An 18819-nucleotide genomic window follows, 5' to 3' on the forward strand; every position below is an offset into this window, starting at 1 on the left:
ACTATAGTGAGCTGCTGTGAGGATTACAAGATAATGTATGTGAAACACTTTGAACACTGAAAGTGCTATATAAATTTTATGAGGTGAGATTTTCCACAGCTAATAACAGAAATAATGTAAGTAACAATGAACACGGTTATGAATACTTGCAACTTAACTTTCCACTAAAGGAAACCTGTACAATGGACTGGCATTACACTACAGTCAACCTGCCATCCTTTTATACAATGGAGCATAACCTACCTCAAACCAAAATTCAAAACGAATGATCAGCATTTTGCAATAACAACTCAATGAGCAAACCAAAATATACAAAGGTGATTTAAACTGAACTTGTTGGTATCTTGTGTTCTTATAAACTTAATGCTAAACATCTTGCATTTACTCCAAGGGCTGCAAACTGATACAGGTCGCTGAATGGACACCTTTTTGTTTGTATTTCAAGCACTTGAAGGAACTGAGACCTTTTCTGGGGATGGAAGTTTTAAACATAAGTTAACCTGACAGCAATAAACTTACCCTTCAACATTCCTTTATACGTTTCTAGTATCCAGATCTGCTCCCAGCCTAAGATGCTGATTGATCATAGCCCTTACATAAACATCCAGTGATGTTTTATGCCTACAAACTTTCCACCAATGACCATTCATTGCCTTTACCTATATAGGAACAAATATAGTAATAATAAGATTCCAGTTCTCCTCGCTTACCCCTTGGGCTCCCTTTAAGAATTGCTATCATAGACATAGATTCCTTTCACTACTGATTGTGCTTCACTGGATGAAGTAAAATTAATACATGCTTTAAAATTTAAACATGGATTAATTTTCTTCCATTCACTCAGATACCAATTTATGGAAGTAAAATACTTCCACTAATTAGCATCTGAATTATTCTTCTCTTCTCTCTCTCTATCTTGTTTTCTCTTCCAGCTTATGTATTACCAAACACAGAAGAAGGGCCAAATAGGACACAGCTACTTGCAGTTTAGGGAAGAAATACTGTTACGCTTCTTTGATACCACAATGTCATACGATAGATCACAAAGAAAAACGTATGAAAAAGGGGCAACAATATAAAGATGGTCCGAAAGGTTTTAAAGATGCAGTTGAGTGTCAGTGTAAAACAAAAAGTGAATAAGGAGGTACAGCCTATCGCAAATACTCTTTATCAATTCATGCTGCAAAGTTTCACGTGTCCCATTATGTGGTCATCATAATGATTATTGGAGACTGTTCACATTTCTATATCATAGATTCATAGATGATCTGTATATAACAATCCAGAAAAAAAAGAAAGTGTTCTGCATGTCACTGAGTTTTACTACTGATCAGGGCTTTTTTTCTGGGAAAAGAGGTGGTGGAACTTAGTGATGCAACTGAGGACCGCACAATGATGTCACTTTGGGTCAGCTGTTAAAAAACTTTGGGGAGTTTTTTAAAACCTATAAATGAGTTTTTTAAAACCTGCGCGGAGGGCAATGTAAACTCCCTCCTGTCTGAAGATCAGGGGGCAGGGCCATTGGCCATGTGACCATTTTCAAGAGGTGCCAGAACTCTGTTCCACCACGTTCCTGCTGAAAAAAAGCCCTGCTACTAATACCAAAAATTTAATCGTAGGGCACAGGATGTAATTACTAGCATTCGCTGGCATCTCCTGACAAATGGTGTTTTAGCAAAATTCTGACAGAGCCCTGTTTCTGAGTCTTAAAAAAAAACAAGGCAAAGAACAAGGCAAAGAATATTGCACTAGATTGACTTCCATTTGATTTAGTATAGTGCCGATATGTAAAGAATCTGTGTGCTGCCGAAACAAAACAAGATTCCAGTCTCCACGCTCTTACTCCATGCTGTTTAAGAGCTAGTTATGATAATCAAATCAAGCCTGAATTCTCCCTAGAAGCTACAATGATGAAACTGAGGCTATCATACTTTGGTCACATCATAATGCTAGGAAACAGGCAATAGGAAAGAAGCAACAAAATAAGATGGCTTGACTCCTTTCCTTTCCTTTATCACTGAGAAACAACTTGATATATAGATCTTGAGCAGCAGAATTGTTTAACCTATTGCTTAAAAGGATGAAAGGACTTAAATAAATTTTGCAACCGCCAGTGTAACTTTAGAATCTCTATTGCTCAATAAAAAGGGTATTACCTCAGACACAGATAATCCAGATCAATCAATTAAAAGAGAAGTAATGCAACACAATCGAAGATCGTCATAAAGGGATATTCCAGTAGCACATGTGCTAGAGAATCGATTAAACCAGAGGAACACTAATAGATCTTTTTTAATAAGGTAACAATATATCTGCCTTTCATAACCATAGAAAGATTGGTAATCTGGCAAGAAAAAATGCTCTTTAAAAGCATGGGATTGTCAAAAAATAAGTATATTATCATAAACATCTTGGGGGAGGAATAGAATCAAGGGCTCCTTTAAGACCCATAAAGCCAGCAAATACAATACTAGCACAGGGTGAAGAATATTTCTCAGCTAAATGAGAAATAACCAAACAATGGTCAAAACCGGACCAACCCCTTCTAAAACCTGCTCCCAACGAAGAACAACCAAGAATCTGCTCCCACCCAAGCACATGATCAGTGCAATCTTAAGCAGAGTTACTCCAGTCTAAGCCCATTGATTTCGATGAGCTTAGATTGGAGTAACTCTCTTTAGGATTGCACTGTGTATTCCTCAATCCAGTCCAAAACAAACAAACAAACAAACAAACAAACAAACAAACAAACAAACAAACAAACAAACAAACAAACAAACAAACAAACAAACAAACAAACAAACAAGCTGGTGCTTTTTAAAAAAAAACTGGGACTGTTATAGCTTGCCTCCATAGCTTTGGAGTAAATCTTGAATTAATCAGAGTGAACACGGAGGCAAGAATATTAACCTACCAACTAGGATTCACTCTAAACAGCAGATTTGGGGTTGAATCAGAGCTGGGGATGGCTTGACTCAATAAACGAAGGCACAGCCTCCAGACTGCAAAATTGGAGCAAGGTTATTAATGATAGGAAGTTTTGGAAGTCTTTAATTCATAGGGTCACCATAAATCAGAAGAGACTTGACAGCACATCACACAGTTGTGAATGTTCCAGCTCAGAGCACAGTAGCACAAGGCTGCTGCAGAAAAAAATGGATTATCCACCAAGTTAAATATTTTTCAGTTCAATCCAATCAACTATTTTTTTCCTCTTCAAAATCAGTGGAACTAAAGCAATTTAACTGATTATGTGCTGGGTTATTGGTATTTTAAAAAACCTCTTGACATTTCAAATGATGCTGTATGAAGGTATTGTGACCCTACTATAACCCAAACATTGATGGCTTCATAAGCCACATTGCTTCCCCTCTTTCTTTTCAAGCAGCTGACAGCTTCATAATGCCATTCCAAAAGCCGGCTTAGGGAAAGTACTTAGATAATCACTGCTTTAGTGTTTAGACAGCTAGCTTAAGGAATTTGACCTGAGTTACCAAACATTTGCCCTCTGTTAGCAGTTTATAGATTAGGGGGAAAAAACAGTTGTTGAGTTAGTAATAAAATGTGGCACAGGGCCAGCTGAGCAAAGAGCACTTTATTGCAATGTCTAGTAATATAGAGAATCATCAGTTTGTGAGTGAGATGGGAATGTTTTTAAAAAAAGACAAAGTAGGATAGTTTTCCAAGCATATATTTGCTGGAAGCCAAGAATCAATGAAAGGATCCATATGCTACAAAGAAGGGGAGAATCAAAAGATGCAATGAAGTACCTCACATCATCACCAATAAAAAAAGTTTCTAAATCTGAATATCAGATTTTGAAGCCAAAAAAATTCAACAAAACTCATAGGTAGTAGTGATATTTTCATAGTTTAAGGGAAGCTATTGTTTTAATGCAGCCAGCACAGTTTGGTATAGCAGCACCCATTTAATGTTATACAGTAGAGATGGGCATGAACTGAAATATGAACCAAAGTTCATGATGAATCGAGTCGAGTTCGTCAGAGCCCATTTCTGACGAACTGCCATGAACTTTTGGCTGGTTCATTTGGTTCATTTTTTGCTTCGTCACTGCAAACAGCCTGGCACCGATCAATCAGTTTCCTAGGCAACAGGGGATGCACTTCCTGCAGACCTTCTGTTGACCCAGAAGTAGCCTTCTGCTGGCCTGGAAGTGACCTTCTGCTGACCCGGAAGTGATGTTTTCTTGAATCAAACAAACCGGTTCGCGAACTGGGGCAGGTTCATAAAAGTTCGTGGTTCACGGTTTGTGAAATGCGATGAACCACGAAATGCACAGTTCGCTTTTTTCCCCAGTTCATGCCTATCTCTATTATACAGCATAAATAGAGGGGGAAGTTTTACTCAAGCTCATAGGCTCTGTATGTTCTCAGGGGCTTTGGTGCTCACATGACATTTTTTGTATGCAACATTTGGTGTATTGGATTTGCCCTCAAACTGTAGTGAGTTACAGCCAAACTAAATGTAATGGTGAACTTGTGACTGCCATGAGTTTGGGCCTGATCCTCATTGGGCTTGTGGTGCGAAGCTCTTTCCCCTCACCTTGAGCTTTTTCAAGTGCTGAAACACTTGAGGGGACCCCCCAGGAATATAATTTTAGAGCCATTTTGGATTGCCATGGACATGTGTTCAAAGTGTACTCTTGTTTACAAGTAGCCCCCCCTCTCCTGCATCAAGGCCTGCCATGAACTGTGTTTGAGTTTCCTGCGTTGCTGTTTTACTGCTACACCAAAGACTGTCTTGCACATGTGCACTTTTAATACACGTGTCTATTCCCTGCCTGTTTGGACTCTGCTTCACGTGTCAGTTTCCTGCCTGCTTGCTATCGACCACGGACTGTGTCTGTGCCCTATTCCTGCTATGAACTGTGTTATACCTGCTGTTCCCTGCCTCCATGGAAGCCTGCCTCAACCAGGCCCAAGCCGCACTGTTAGCAGCCAGGTGCCAGCCAGGGAAACCTCCAGCGAGCCTGACCAGGCACCCCCTGGCCAGTTCCCGTCTGGAGACTCCCGCGGGCCAGTCACCCAGCTTGCCCTCACTATCAGGCAACCTGCTAGCAAGCCCCAGCCATGCCCAGCCAGCAGCTATGTTCCCAGGCAGCCAGAAGACCAGCCTGAACAGCCTGCTGAGAGAAGCCATTCCAGAGAAGCGAGCAGACCATGTCCGCAGCGGCGAGCCTCACCCCTGCTCTGCATATCTTAATAGCCGCCCCGGAGAAGAAGCTAAGTGCTGACCATCCCAAGCACTTAGAGAATGCATCTCAAAGCAGCCTCCCCATTCCAGAGATGATGACGTCGGGACAAGCCCTGTCCGCTGGAACATCCATTCAACACGCCCGGATCTCCCCCTCCCTCCTTTGTCCCCTCTTCCCAAGGTGTCACAATAATATAATCAGATTCCTAAAGTGGCCCATCTAGGGTAGTTGTAGAGCCATTAAAACCTTTGTTTCGCCTGTGAGAACCACTAGAAACTGCACCAGCCCGAGGGTACACTTTGGGGTATTTAAGCTGGTCTCCCAGGCCACATGGTGCACGTGCCATTCCTCTCCTCATCCCAACCAGGCGCGTGCCATTCCTATCCAGACTCCTTGCTGTCACTCTATTTCAGATCTAGTGCAGGCATTAGACCACCTCGCTGCTACGTCTTTGCTCCGCATCAGGATTGTGAGTATACCCAACTTCATCGCTCTCAAGTGGGCTACCCCACTAATGCAACCGTCTCTATTTTCCTACTCTATTTTCCTAGCTCTTGTATGTAACCTTGTATGCGTGTGCTAGTTCAGGCATACGCCACATTATTTAGTAAAACATGTTGTATCTTTATTTAGTCTGCCTCTTTATTGCATGAGTGTCTGGAGAGGGACCCCGGTATATATTGGTTAAAAGATCCGCACTAAATTTAGTTCCAGACTGCTAGCTAATTCCCCATTCAAAAAGAGCAGTTCTGGTAACACTCTATGGGCAGAAATACTTGCACCTGCAGAAAAGTCTAGTCTGGAACCAAGCCATTATTTGAACAGACGGTCATTACAAACACCTTGATTTTTGAGGGAGGAACTTCAGTCAAAGTGCTGACAAAGCAAGTGGTCCACAAAAGAGGAAAACTTTGTAACTTCAACTCACAGCTCTGCAAATGCTCCATTGTGCCTATAGACTTGCCCAAATAAAGGGCTTGCTCATTCACTTTAATGTATGGTCCACTGAAGTGAGAGAGAAACACAGGTGTATGTGGGATCTCCATGTGCACTCAAGTCACTCTCCCCAAGCAGAGGGCTACTTGATTGGAATATTAATTCTGTTTTTAAAAAATACATACATGTCAGAAATCTATAGGAATAAAACTTGTTTAGGAAACTGGAATTTTAATTTGTTCAGTCAGAAAGGAAGTATGAAATCTTAAAAATGCCTGAACTCCATCCAGATATAGCCAAATGTCTCCAATATTTAATATTTTTAAAAAGCATAATAACAGAATTACTTCTGGACAGCAGGATTCCTCTCCAGCATTTGCAACACCCTCTGCTTTTTTACATATATACAAGTATCTGTTTTCACAGCTTCTAACTTTCCAATATCTTTCCTAGTTAAACACAAACAAAATAAATAGCTGAAAGATCTCATTAATTCAACAAAGTCTATAATCTTCAATGGGCTTACTCATAGGAAGTGGAAGGGAGAAATCTTTGCTTTTTTAATCTGTTAAATTGTCCTTCAATTGACCCGGGGAATGATAAAGCTGTTGGCATGCTTAATCCTCTAAGGCTGTGAGACTGTGCACACTATTTAGAGAAGAAGCCCCTTTTAATTCTGTTTGGCTGATTGGTCTGTATGTCCCCTGAAGTGAATTAGTAGTTTCTGTGTCCCTAAGTAAATGCTAAGTAGACGTGTCCTTAACTTGTTTGGTTGTTCTGTGTCTTGAAAGAAAGGGTTGAAATAACTAGAATCGGATAATGTTTAGAATTAGAAATGATTTGTGATTTTACCCTTTCCCTTATATTTTACATCTCTTAGATACTAATAGCCAAGTGGTCCAGATCAGTGGATGTTTAAATCCAGAGATTGGAACCATGAATGGACAAGACAGATCTTCCTACACACCTGAAAAATGCTCCAGGTTTACAGGAAAAAAATCTGAAATCTAAACAAAAAAAATGTGTATGGGAGGGTTAACACCCTCCCTCAAATGATAAAAGAAGCCCCTGTAGCTTTGAGAATCTGATGCCCTCAGTGGCTGTTGCTAGGCAACCATAACAATATTTCAGGCTTGGCTTCTCTCAGTAAAAGGCAGGGGGAGAGGGCAGGGCCATTTCCAGGGCTGTTTTGGCTTTTGAGGGAGGACTCATTGGGGCCAGGCCCAGAAGCAACAAGAAGACAACTTGATACCACACAACCTGCATGACTCACTAAGGCCCAGCTGCTTGCTGCTGTTCAACAACACCTCCTCCCAACTCTGCTAAGCAAAGTTTTACTTAGCCTAAAGAGACTTTCTCCAACTTCGTTCAATTATTTTCTAATGTATACCCCACCTTTCTCTCCAGTGGGGACCCAAAGCAGCGTGCATTGTTCTCCTCTCCTTCACTTCACCCTTGCCATTAAAACAACAACCTTGTAAGGTAGGTTAGGCAGAGACTGTGTGATTGGCCCAAGGTCACCCATGAAGCTTCCATGGCAAAATGGAAATTTGAACCTGGGTCTCCCATATATTTCCCCTCTAGATTAGACATATACAAATTTGCAATGCTGAGGGTGGCTGAACAGCCCATTGCCACCCCCTTGTCCAACACTCTAACCACTGTATGTACTGTCTGTATATGGAAGACCTACTTGAGTTGTCTGGCGTCTTAAACAGAGGAAGGCTCCTTGGAGGAAGGTGGGATCCATACCATTTACTAGTTATTTTCACTTCAATTTTCTTTCTTTTTGTTAAATGCATTACTCTACTAAGAAATACCTCAAGTGAACATGTATCTATTTCTACATATGGGGACATATTTATACATTAATTTTGTTTTCTTACACACATATCCTTCACCCTCAAAAGGAAAGAAAATAAAAAACTACCTAAAGTTTCAGAGCAAAAAGTGGCTAAAGTGGCTAAAATGTTGGTCCAGGGGTAGGACGATACGGATATAGTCTCATATGTTGTGAAAATTCATTGGGTAACCTTAGATTAGTCATCCTTTTTCAAGCAGATGTGGGAGGGCTTGCACAAGATAGTTCTTGAAGCTTCTTCATCTAGTCCCATGCCATGGATTTATGGTACTTCTGAACCAAGCCTTAAGTTGTGAAGCCTTTCTATTGGTTTTACAGAAACTAGATGATAAAGGTTCATCGTCTCTTTAGAGCAAACAAAACAAAATCTGGTTGCTCTTTAGATTATACTAATGATTTTACTTAACTATTGACTAGGTTTAAAGATGAGCTATAGGAACCTACTCAAGGCAAAAAAGAATGGGAAAAAATCCATCATAGGCATGAGCCACAATCTAAAGGCTAAATAGAACATTTATCATTCTTAACAATAAATAGCAAGACACCTTGGTGCACGTAAATCTGTAGCCTGCAGCTTTAAGAAAAGCCGTGTGTGTGGGGGGGGGGGGGGAGTCTGTGCATTTGTGTTCACTTGCAATTTTTATATATTTTACACTGAACAATAAGCTACTAGTAATGTTAAGAGGGGCCATAGCTCAGTGCATGCTTTACAGACAAAAGGTCAGATGCCCAATCCGTGGTATCTTCAGTTAAGATCTACCTAAAAGACAATAGACAGTTCTGAGCCAGATGGGCCACGGATGGATTAGGCAGCATTATGTGTTTAAGAAATATTTGTGTTATTACTTAAACTGAGGTTCTAAATGCACACCCACCAATTAAGTAAACACTGGACAGCTTTAGAGTGTTTCTCTTATTGTTGAAGGCTATAGATTTCAAGCTAATTTGTTTGCTCAGAAGTGTGTTTTTGGATTCTGGCTAAGGGTATGCACCCCCCCCCCCAAATCCAGGTAATCCAGGTCCGAGTTTCACGGATAAAAGAAAATCTGGTATCCCTGAAATCCAGGTCAGCTTCTCTGATTCGAGTTAGAGAATCCCAGATTTAACCAGCCATTATTCTCTATGGGGAAAACATTTGGGGTGATCAATTCCAAATGGGGAAACATTCAGATGATCCACCAAAATGTCTCCCAGTTTGGAATGGTTTCCCCACTCTAAGTGGGGAAACATTTTGCTGATTAGACTACTATACAAGAATCAACTACGCTATGTGCTAAATCCACATTTGTACCAACTGTCTCAGGTGCTTCAATTGAGACATTTGAATGTTTGATTTTGCGAGATACAGAACGTTTAGAAAATAGCCCTAGACGTAATTAGCATAATCTCACTAAAGAGGAGCTTAAAGCAATAGAACAATTAAACAAGGACAGTAATATTATCATAAAACTTGTGGATAAGGGTGGCAGGATTGTAATAATGAATAGTAATGATTATTTAGAAGAGGTTAATCACCAATTCGGGGACGTTGCAAACTATTTACTCATTGGTTATAACCTGTTAGATCGTATCCAAAGAATCATCAAGACTGTGATCGATAAGGCGTTGGGTTCTAATGATATTGACATGAAAACTCACAAAGCCTTAATAAATCCTTTTCCCAGTACTCCTGTATTTTACATTCTCCCAAAAATATATAAAGGAGGTGTTCCCATGCAGGGTAGACCCATAGTATCGGGATCTAACTCATTCTTAGAGCCACTGGCAATTTATCTTGACAGCTTTCTGAAACCTTTCATACCCCAGTCTCCAACTTTTATTAAGGATACTACTTCCTTCATCAATATGATAGGTCCCTGAGACTACTTACCTGATGTCTCTGGATGTAAAATCATTGTACTATCCCTCATGCCGGGGCCAGGGGAGTGGTGGAGGCTGTTTTAAATGGCAGAACTAATCAACATCCTTCCACTTCATTCCTCCTGGACCTCTTAGACATAATTTTAGAGAGGAATTATTTTAAATTTAGAAACCAAGGGGGTGGCGATGGGCTGTTCAGCCACCCCCAACATTGCAAATTTGTATATGTCCAATCTAGAGGGAAAATATATTTTGAATGTACAGGAAAACTCTTATTCAAGTGATATATGCTTTTGGAAATGGTATATTGATGATGTGTGTCTAATAATGTCCACATCAGTCCATGCTGAGGCATTTGTAGCCTGGCTAAACACCTTGGATATTAAGTTTATATATGAAGCCAGCTTACAGAATATTAATTTTTTGGATGTTACCGTCTTCAAATATGGCAGGGGCAAATTGGGAGTGTGTCCCTTTAAAAAACCCACAGACCGATGTTCCTACATACATTTTTCTTCCTTCCACCCTATTTTTTTAAGAAATAACATGCCCACTAATTTTTAGAATTTGTAAGTGTATCTAAGCAACCTAAGGGACATTTTCTGTGTGGTAACTGTAATATTTGTACTATGGCTATGAAAGCATCTTCCATTCTAAATCTCAGAACCAACAGATTTTTATTTGACTCAGAATTTTCTACATGTAGAACCCCTAACGTGATGTATGTTATTCAATGCATGTGTCCTAGATTGTATGTAGGAAGCACTTCCTGACTTCTGAAAGTAAGAATTCAGGAACATATTTCTAGAATTAAAAATAAAAGTATGGATGCTCCTTTAGTATCACATTTTACACAACACCATTCTGGACACAGATTTCATATTCTCTGTTTTAATTGCTATTAAACCATCTCTAAATATGGATACTCAAAGGAAATTACTGCAAATGGAATCAGCATGGATTTTTAGATTAAATACTTTATTTCCACATGGATTGAATAATGATATAGAGTTTTCGTGTTTTCTATAATATGATTCCTGTTTCTTTAACTGGTTGCACGATTAACACTGTACTATATTTAAAATAGCTGAGCATGTTCCTAATGGTTTTGGTCCGTTGGAATTCACACCAACTGGGTGATGAGCGTATACTTTATGATGTTTGTGAGTAGAGTATGTTATGTGAGTACTATCTTTGGGGAATTATATATTATATACTGGTGTAACACTAATTTTTAATCTATTTCAGCGGATGTAAAGTTGATTTTTGTAAGCCTTTGAAAAAGTGGAATACGAAATGGGAGACTACAAGCTGGCAAATCCCTTTAGGCTCATCTCATTATTCATAGAACTGATATGTTTGTTTCATCCACAACCAATATTTCTGAATAGTCATTCTTCTGAGTGGACATCTACACCTAGAAGAAAGAATAGAGGGATATGATTAACTAAATATTTTTGACATTCCACACACTTACCTGGTGTGGAATTCACACCTGTTGGACTTCTTCCTCACCAGTTGGACTGTTGACTAGGAGCTTGATGTGTGAATTTACTCTAAGTATATAGGACTTTAGGATGTAATCAAATTGTTGTATTTATTGTATTTATTGTAATAACCTTCAGCACTTTCAGCACTTTGCACCTTTAAATATATAAATATCTAAAAATCTTGCTCAATTTTAGTCCTAGTACTATAAACTTTTTGTGATACTTCTAATAGGGTTTTCCTGTATTTGTTGGTTGCATGTTTGCTAAAGACCCCTGGAGGAGGATTGGACTGTGGGGTCCAATTCTATGGGCCCCTGAACAAGCTGCCCCTAGACACGCTCCATTGTTTCTTATGGAGGAAATATTTCTAAGGTTTTAAAACTCCATGGCATCTCTCCCCTCCTGGATTCTCTGATTCAACATTAACTCTCTTGCAAGCTTAACCAATAAGCCCAACAAAACCAAACTGCAGCAAGGTAACCAATGTCAAACCTTAGAATGTTGAATAAGAGAACCCCAATGTCCAACCAGAGAATCCCTTTACTGAAATGGGGGGGGGGCTTGTAGAGCTGTGGTGTTTAAAAGACAGCTGGTGGCAGTGGCAGCTTGAAGGAGTCTTTTGGAGCTTGGCAGGGGGGGAGGGCAGAATAGGGTGGGAATCTACTCTGCTGCTGCCTCCTCCTCCTACCCCCAGGGCTTGCGCAACTCTCCTGCAGGAGCACAGAGCTTTTCTCCATTCAGAGGAGGTTGGCTCCATTTGCACCACTGCCCTTTCACTCTGAGCTGCTTGGCTCTGCTGTGGCTGCCTGTGGCAGCTGCCAACAGCTGGATAATTTGGCACAGCAAAGACTGGCTGCCCGAATCAGGTCTGGAGCTTATCCTGGGGATCTGGTACAGCTGGATTATGCCAGATCTGAACAAATCTGGCTTTTTTGTGGGTTCCCAGATCTGGATTGCTCACCCCCAATTCTTGTTATAGACCATTCAAATTGGCACTGAATTTCTAAAATAATAGTGAAATACTCTGTAAACAAAAACATGGGGGTAACATACAACCATCCTTTAAGTAGCCTTCCCGCAGACTAAAGCTTCCAATGAAAGAGCCACTTCAGTTGAAGGAAAGCTTCCTCCTTAGATTGGAGGAAGGCTTTAAGCTTGAGCCAAAAGGAATGATGGGGTTTAAATAACGCAATACATAAAAGAATCAATAAACTTTGCTCAAAGGAATGAGATCCACCCTATGGAATTCCGTTATGCATTATATGGGACAAGTTATTTCATAGAACTTGTTAGAAATAACAATGTCTGGTGTACTGCAGCAGCAAGAAGTAAGAAGAGCCTACCATGCAGGGGGCAGCAAGGATCACTTAGTTAGGACAGTGAGAGTAGCACCTCTCTTGTTTCCTGGGGGTCATTTCCTTGTCTTGTCTCCTATTGGGCTAAACAGGGCAATATCCTGCTTCTTCTCTCTCCTGCCACACTTCTTCTCTGTCTCTGCAAGATGTAGTCAGATAGCTAGGATCTATCTCTCCCCCTTTCCCTCAAGTATGTAACTTCCTCAAATAAAGCTTTTGCCTCTCTGACCAGCTCGGCGTTTAATTCCGCAGCGTAGTTTAACACTCGCTCTAACAGAACTAACAGGATTCATCTTAAAAATCTAAAATAAATGAGTGTGCTTCTTTGTGTCAAATGGAATGCTTATCTATTATTCAAAGCTTACTGTGATTATTTAAGAAAAAACAGTGTCTGGGCAATAATTTGTATTTACAGTCTCTTGCATCCCGTGGGCATTCGGAACTCTCTCTCAAAACGAGCCAGCTAGTCAAAACCCCATGTCAAGTTATGGCTGCAATTGGGACTTACCAAATGCTTTATGTTTGGTAGCATTTGAGTATTTCTTGCGTACATATGGTAATCCAGATTCACAAGAGGAGCTTTGCCAGTCATGCTGTCCTTCTGAGTTAAATGTTCTGCAATGATGCTGCCCAAGAGAACTGTCAGTGAGATCTGTAAACATGATTTTTAATTACAGTAACACGTGTACCCAAAGCATTCCAACACCCAGTCTCTCCAAACACATTTATCTTTTATCTAGTTATGTTCAAAACTTGTTCCTGATATTCTGTCTCATTCTTCTAACATTCCAGCATTACCAAGGAACAGAAAGAAGGATTAGGCAACACACAGACTAGCACATTTCCTTTTCAATGGTTGAGACTTCAAAGAGATAGGAAGTAGATTATCACCCAGTCCAAAGATGTCCCTGAAGATCTCTCTTTACTTCCTTCCATAAGTGAATTGTTTTCATTCTAATGTTATCTTTTATACCAGGAAAGCAGGTTCCTGGTCTGAACTCTGCTCTGTCCTAAATCATAAATTCTTGCCTCTCAATTAAATGTGACTGAGTATGTTTTTTTGCCTCACTTATGGGCAGGGCTTTTTTTCATCTGGAATGTGGTGAAACAGAGTTCCGGAACCTCTTGAAAATGATCCAATCTAAATTTCCCTCTGTCTGGAGATCAGGGGGCGGGGCCACCAGCCATGTGACCATTTTCTCCGACGGCAACCCACTGAGTTCCACCACCTCTTTTCCCAGAAAAAAAGCCCTGCTTATGGGGAATACTTTCTACTGTTGACATTAGCAAGCTCTGCTCACATTTGAACTTTAATTACAAAATTCATCGAATAACAGTGCTATAGTATCACCCAGATGAAAATCATATGCCTGCCACCCAATCCCACAGTGCCACTGGTGCTCCATCTGACCACAACCAACCAACAGCTTCATCCAGGTGATTTAAGGCTGTCCACAGTAGAACCGTGTTTGTGATTAGCTGTTCTGCAATAGAAAATATTTAACAATAAAGTACCAGTGCAGACCAGCCCTATTAATGTAAACCTTGTTTTTTTCCAAATGGGGTTGAGGTGCAAGTGCAAGCAATCTGTAGCTACCACTGCCAGAAGACACGGAAGCCAGTGGCTTCCTGGAATCTCTCCCTTCATGGTATTCCACTTTGCAAGCAAATGCCTGTTATTTTCACTTTAGATTGGTATTGGCCATATTAGTCCCAGAACGGTTGTTAACTGTTTTTTAACCGTGGCATTTTCAGCAATTATCTTACTTATTCATTCTATTCACTTATATGGTGTAATACATTGCTGTTGATTGGTCAATTGTTTTGCCTTCATTTGTGGTTCACTCCTGTGGGTGTTATATTGCATTATTGAAGGCTCCTCCATTTCTAGACTTAGATATCAGAAGCTAAGTGGGGTTGGCCCTGGTTAGTACTTGGATGTGAGACCACCAAGGAAGGCCAGGGTTGCTGTGAAGAACTGAAAAGCCTGTGGGGTAAGGGAGTGTGATCCACCTTCTGTATACTGGTTAATTAGCTGGATTTATGCAGATCTTGCAGAATCTGGCTATGCAGGCTTAAAATAGAGGATGCCAGATCAGATCTAGTAAGCTGGATTCTAATGGGCCAGACTAAACCAAGTTTATCCAGTTTAATCCGGCAAATGCTTCCGGATGGCTCTTTTTTCTTTCCAGGCATCGGGGTGGGTGGTGGGTGGAGCAGGACCATCTCCTTCGACTTGTACCCTCACGGCTCCCCATACTTCTGGCTGGATCTTTCCCCAGCCTCTCTGCCTCCTGCCTTTTTTTCCCTTGCTGGCCCTGTACCGCTCTCCCAGCACAGTGCAGAGCTTGTCTTGGTCCTTTGAGCCTTTTTGTTACTGCCCTGTTACTTACTCCTGCTCCACCTCTGTTGCTTGCTTTTCTCTGGGAAGAAAGGGTTGTGGATTCCCATCCAACTTCACCCTTGCCTGAGCTCCTGAAGAGTCCTTCAAGCTGCTGCCAGCCATCTTTAAACTCTGCCGCTTGTCTGGTAAGCCTCACACACACACACCCTCCGTTTCACTTTGGGATTCTCTGGTTTGACATTGGTTCTCTTGCTGTAGTTTGGTTCTGCTGAGCTTTGTTAGTTGAGTTTGCATTGGGAATGGGACTGGCTTTTGGACAGTAGTTGCTTTTTCTTAAGGTTTCTCTTTGCTTGGAAAGCCTTATAAATGTTTCCCTCATAGGAAAAAATGGAGAGTGTCTAGGGCATCTAGTTCAGGGGCCTATAGAATTGGACCCCTTGGTCCAACTTTCCTGAAACTTGGTGGGGGTTTTAGTGGACAGGAAGGAGTAGGTTCCCAACAAATTTGGTGGAGTTTGCTTGAAAAATGTCCCCCAGTCTTCCTGAATCGTTTTCCCCATAGGGAATAATGGCCTGATAAATTCAGAATTTTCTAATCATATTGAACAGGATAAGAGAATCTGACAGATTTCAGGGATACAAATTTTCATGGTATCCCTGATACTTGAATCTGGATTGAGCCAAATTTTTTGGGATGCACACCCTTACTATGAGGATGCCATAAGTCAGCTGTGACTCAAGGGCACTTTATAGACACAAAAATGAATAGGCTATCAGACTATAACCTTGTACCAATATCAGTTCATTTTCACTTACATTATTTGATTATCTGTTTGAATCTCTGACCTCTTTCACCATCCAATATGTGTAACTGCTAATTCTGTTGATTGATGATGGGACTCGTACTCAGCCTTTCTACAGCAATTCCTCCCTTCTCTCCTAACCTTGAGATTTATATTTGAAAGACTCGTGGTGTTATTCACACCAAGCCTTGGCTTCCTCCTCAGTCTTCCCCATAAGATTTCCCAGTACAATTTCTCCTTCACATACCTATCTAAAAAAGTGGAGTGGGACTCATGAAAGCTCATACTTAAATACATGTTGTTAGTCCTTAAGGTGCCATTGGGCTTTTGTTTATTTTGCTACTACAACAGAGCTACTCCCTTTGCACCTCTGCTGCTTTTGACCAATCTTCTGTTCTGTTCTGTTCAGAGTTAAATGGAAAAGTTTTGCTTCATAATATGGATTTTAAACTCTCCACTTAGATCAGCAATGCCCTTCTGCTCTGTCATGTCTGTGATGCTTAGCAAATCTCCACCTTGTCTCTGACATGTCTCATTCCAAGATAGAACAGAAAAAAAAGATTAAATAGGTAACAAATTTGAGTGTTAAATTTCTTCTTCCAAAAAATATCGCAGCCAGTCTCTGCGTGAAAAAAAAAAGTTCAACACAGCATGATATTACTAAGCAATTAAGGAAGATAACACTCTAACATAACCATCTAGCTTAATTAACACCAAATGAACAAATGGAAATCCTGTGATGATGTGATTATGAATTCACTTTCAATATTCGGGTGTCAAAACTTCATCAGGAAATAGGATATTGTCTGAAATTTAAAAGGAAAAGGAAAACCAACTTCACACATTGGAGTGAACTATGCACATCTCGATAATGTCAATGAGTCATGCAAGTTTAACTTGACTTGAATTGGTGAGTGAGATCTGACTAAACACTTACCTCGCCATGTCTCCTCTCCCCACCCCACAGTCCAAGTTAGAACATCAGTTATCAGCCTGATATCCGCAGAACAATTGTGAGTTCTGCCATTTTACACATTATGAACCAATAAATCGTTGTACATCAGTTCAGTCTAAGAAGATCTGAGTATTTCCCTTCAAAATTCAAAGACTTCTTATTACATTTCTATGGTATACAACAATTGCAAGCAGAAATTGTGTAACTATTATGACTGGGGGTGTTGACAGAAGCAGTTCATAAAGTGAAAAAATGAACTTTATACAGAGGTAAAAACAACTTACTGAATTACTGGATGAAATAAAATCAGGTTAAAAGAAAGGATTTGAATGCTGAAATATGCTTTATATGGGGCTTTCTTTTGAAGACTTGCAAGTAGAATTATGGTACATATTTTAATGAGATGAGCATGTAGATTGAACAACAGTAAACATCCACTGTGACAGCAATAAAAATGACCATAGTCCATAAAACAAAAGGCACAATCCAGGATTTACATCAGTTTCACTGGGGCCATAAAAACATCTACTTAGCTTCTTCCCACTGTAATCAACAGAATGTGCAAAAACTTTGGCAGAATCACACTAAATGATGTTCATATAAGAACAGCAAAAACTGTATCCTCTTTTGGAAAAGCCAAAGATTATGGCAAAACTGCTCAGTTTGAGTTTCTGACAGTATAGAGTAAGAGGCATGATACATATAGATGCATATATATAGGATGCAAGACTTAACAGAAAACATTTTATTTGTTGGATCTATTGAAGAACACCACAACATACCAGAATTTCTGGAAAGTCCCCGTTTCTCATCTTGCTCATACTGACTTTTTGTGACACACCATGGATAGCCACCTTCTCTGGAATCTCTAATGCACTCAGTGCCATTTGTTGTACTTAAATGGAAAAGCACAAGGCAAGCCAAGGGAATTTCCCAACAGGGTATATGTTTATGTACAAAATAAAATACTAAGAGCAAAACACTGGAAAGAAAATAGAAAAAGATTTCTATTCCCTAAAATAAATCCACTCTAATTGGTATGCCTACTGTACCCTGGATCAGATTTGGCTTGTAACGCTACGTACATTTATAGGGAGGCAAGTTCTTAGTAAGTACTAATTTTAAAGATGATGTGCTTTGGACTGCAGTATACCAATGCTAACAATGCAAACTTTTAAAAATATCTCTGAGTTATCAAGGCTCTATGTGTTTTCAGTTCTTTTATTACAACAAGGTTACTGCTTTATCATAAAACTATTCCATTATTTTCTCTAGTCAGTATCATCCATGATTGTAACATTAAAATAGCAGTAGGGATGTACAGTGAATATTATTGTTCCAAACATTGAGAGATTTCATCCATTTATAGAAAATCCCTTGCTCTCGAAAAATATGTTAATTTCAAAGCTCCATAGTCTTCTATACATCTATATTGTAATCATCTTAATAACAGCATAACCAAATATTTACAAAGCAGTGTTCTGGATGTACAAGGATGGTGTTTGCTTATCTACTCTGGCGCACAATAATATACACATATTTTTAACAGTGGACTCAATTTACAAATGCATAACCACAAAATCATAGATACTTAAGGATTAGAAAGGACTCTGCAGGTCATCAGCTCCAAAGCATTGCCCTCGAGTCAAGATTTCTTCGTTTATTTTATATTTCAATTCAGTTCCTTAGACTAATTTTTATTTATATTTATTTATATGAATACTTATACCCTGAAGGTCCCCGAAGTGGCTTATAATCTGAAGGTGGATAACAAAGCAACAAAAAGTTTGCAACAAAAAGTTGCAAAGACGTAAAACACAGTATAACAATGATCCAAAAAGATAAAAAACAGCACACAAGGTAAAAGCCTTCTCTCCCCAAAACAGTTTGAAAGAAAACTACTGTAAATGCTTTTCTCAGTTCAGTAAATGAAAGTGCCCTCCACAGCCATAGAACAATCCTAAGTAGTGTGACACCTTTCTGAGTCTATTGACATAAAGG

At 39.8% G+C, this 18819-nt stretch overlaps 1 protein-coding gene across 1 annotated transcript in view; it reads right to left on the minus strand.

The window, feature by feature from the left end:
* PLA2R1 (phospholipase A2 receptor 1) overlaps nucleotides 1-17764 on the minus strand; it is a gene marked incomplete at its 5' end in the record, with an annotated part of 64696 nt that extends 46932 nt beyond the window's left edge. Inside the window, 9 exon segments of the mRNA XM_054970111.1 lie at nucleotides 6499-6600; nucleotides 9278-9378; nucleotides 12324-12386; nucleotides 13226-13369; nucleotides 14088-14201; nucleotides 16322-16418; nucleotides 16421-16485; nucleotides 17601-17698; nucleotides 17700-17764. Coding sequence (XP_054826086.1) covers nucleotides 6499-6600; nucleotides 9278-9378; nucleotides 12324-12386; nucleotides 13226-13369; nucleotides 14088-14201; nucleotides 16322-16418; nucleotides 16421-16485; nucleotides 17601-17698; nucleotides 17700-17764 — 849 coding nt within the window.
* Nucleotides 17765-18819: the final 1055 nt, after the last annotated feature.

The sequence above is a fragment of the Eublepharis macularius genome, chromosome 2, assembly GCF_028583425.1.
Source record: "Eublepharis macularius isolate TG4126 chromosome 2, MPM_Emac_v1.0, whole genome shotgun sequence".
Classification (NCBI taxonomy): Eukaryota; Metazoa; Chordata; class Lepidosauria; order Squamata; family Eublepharidae; genus Eublepharis; species Eublepharis macularius.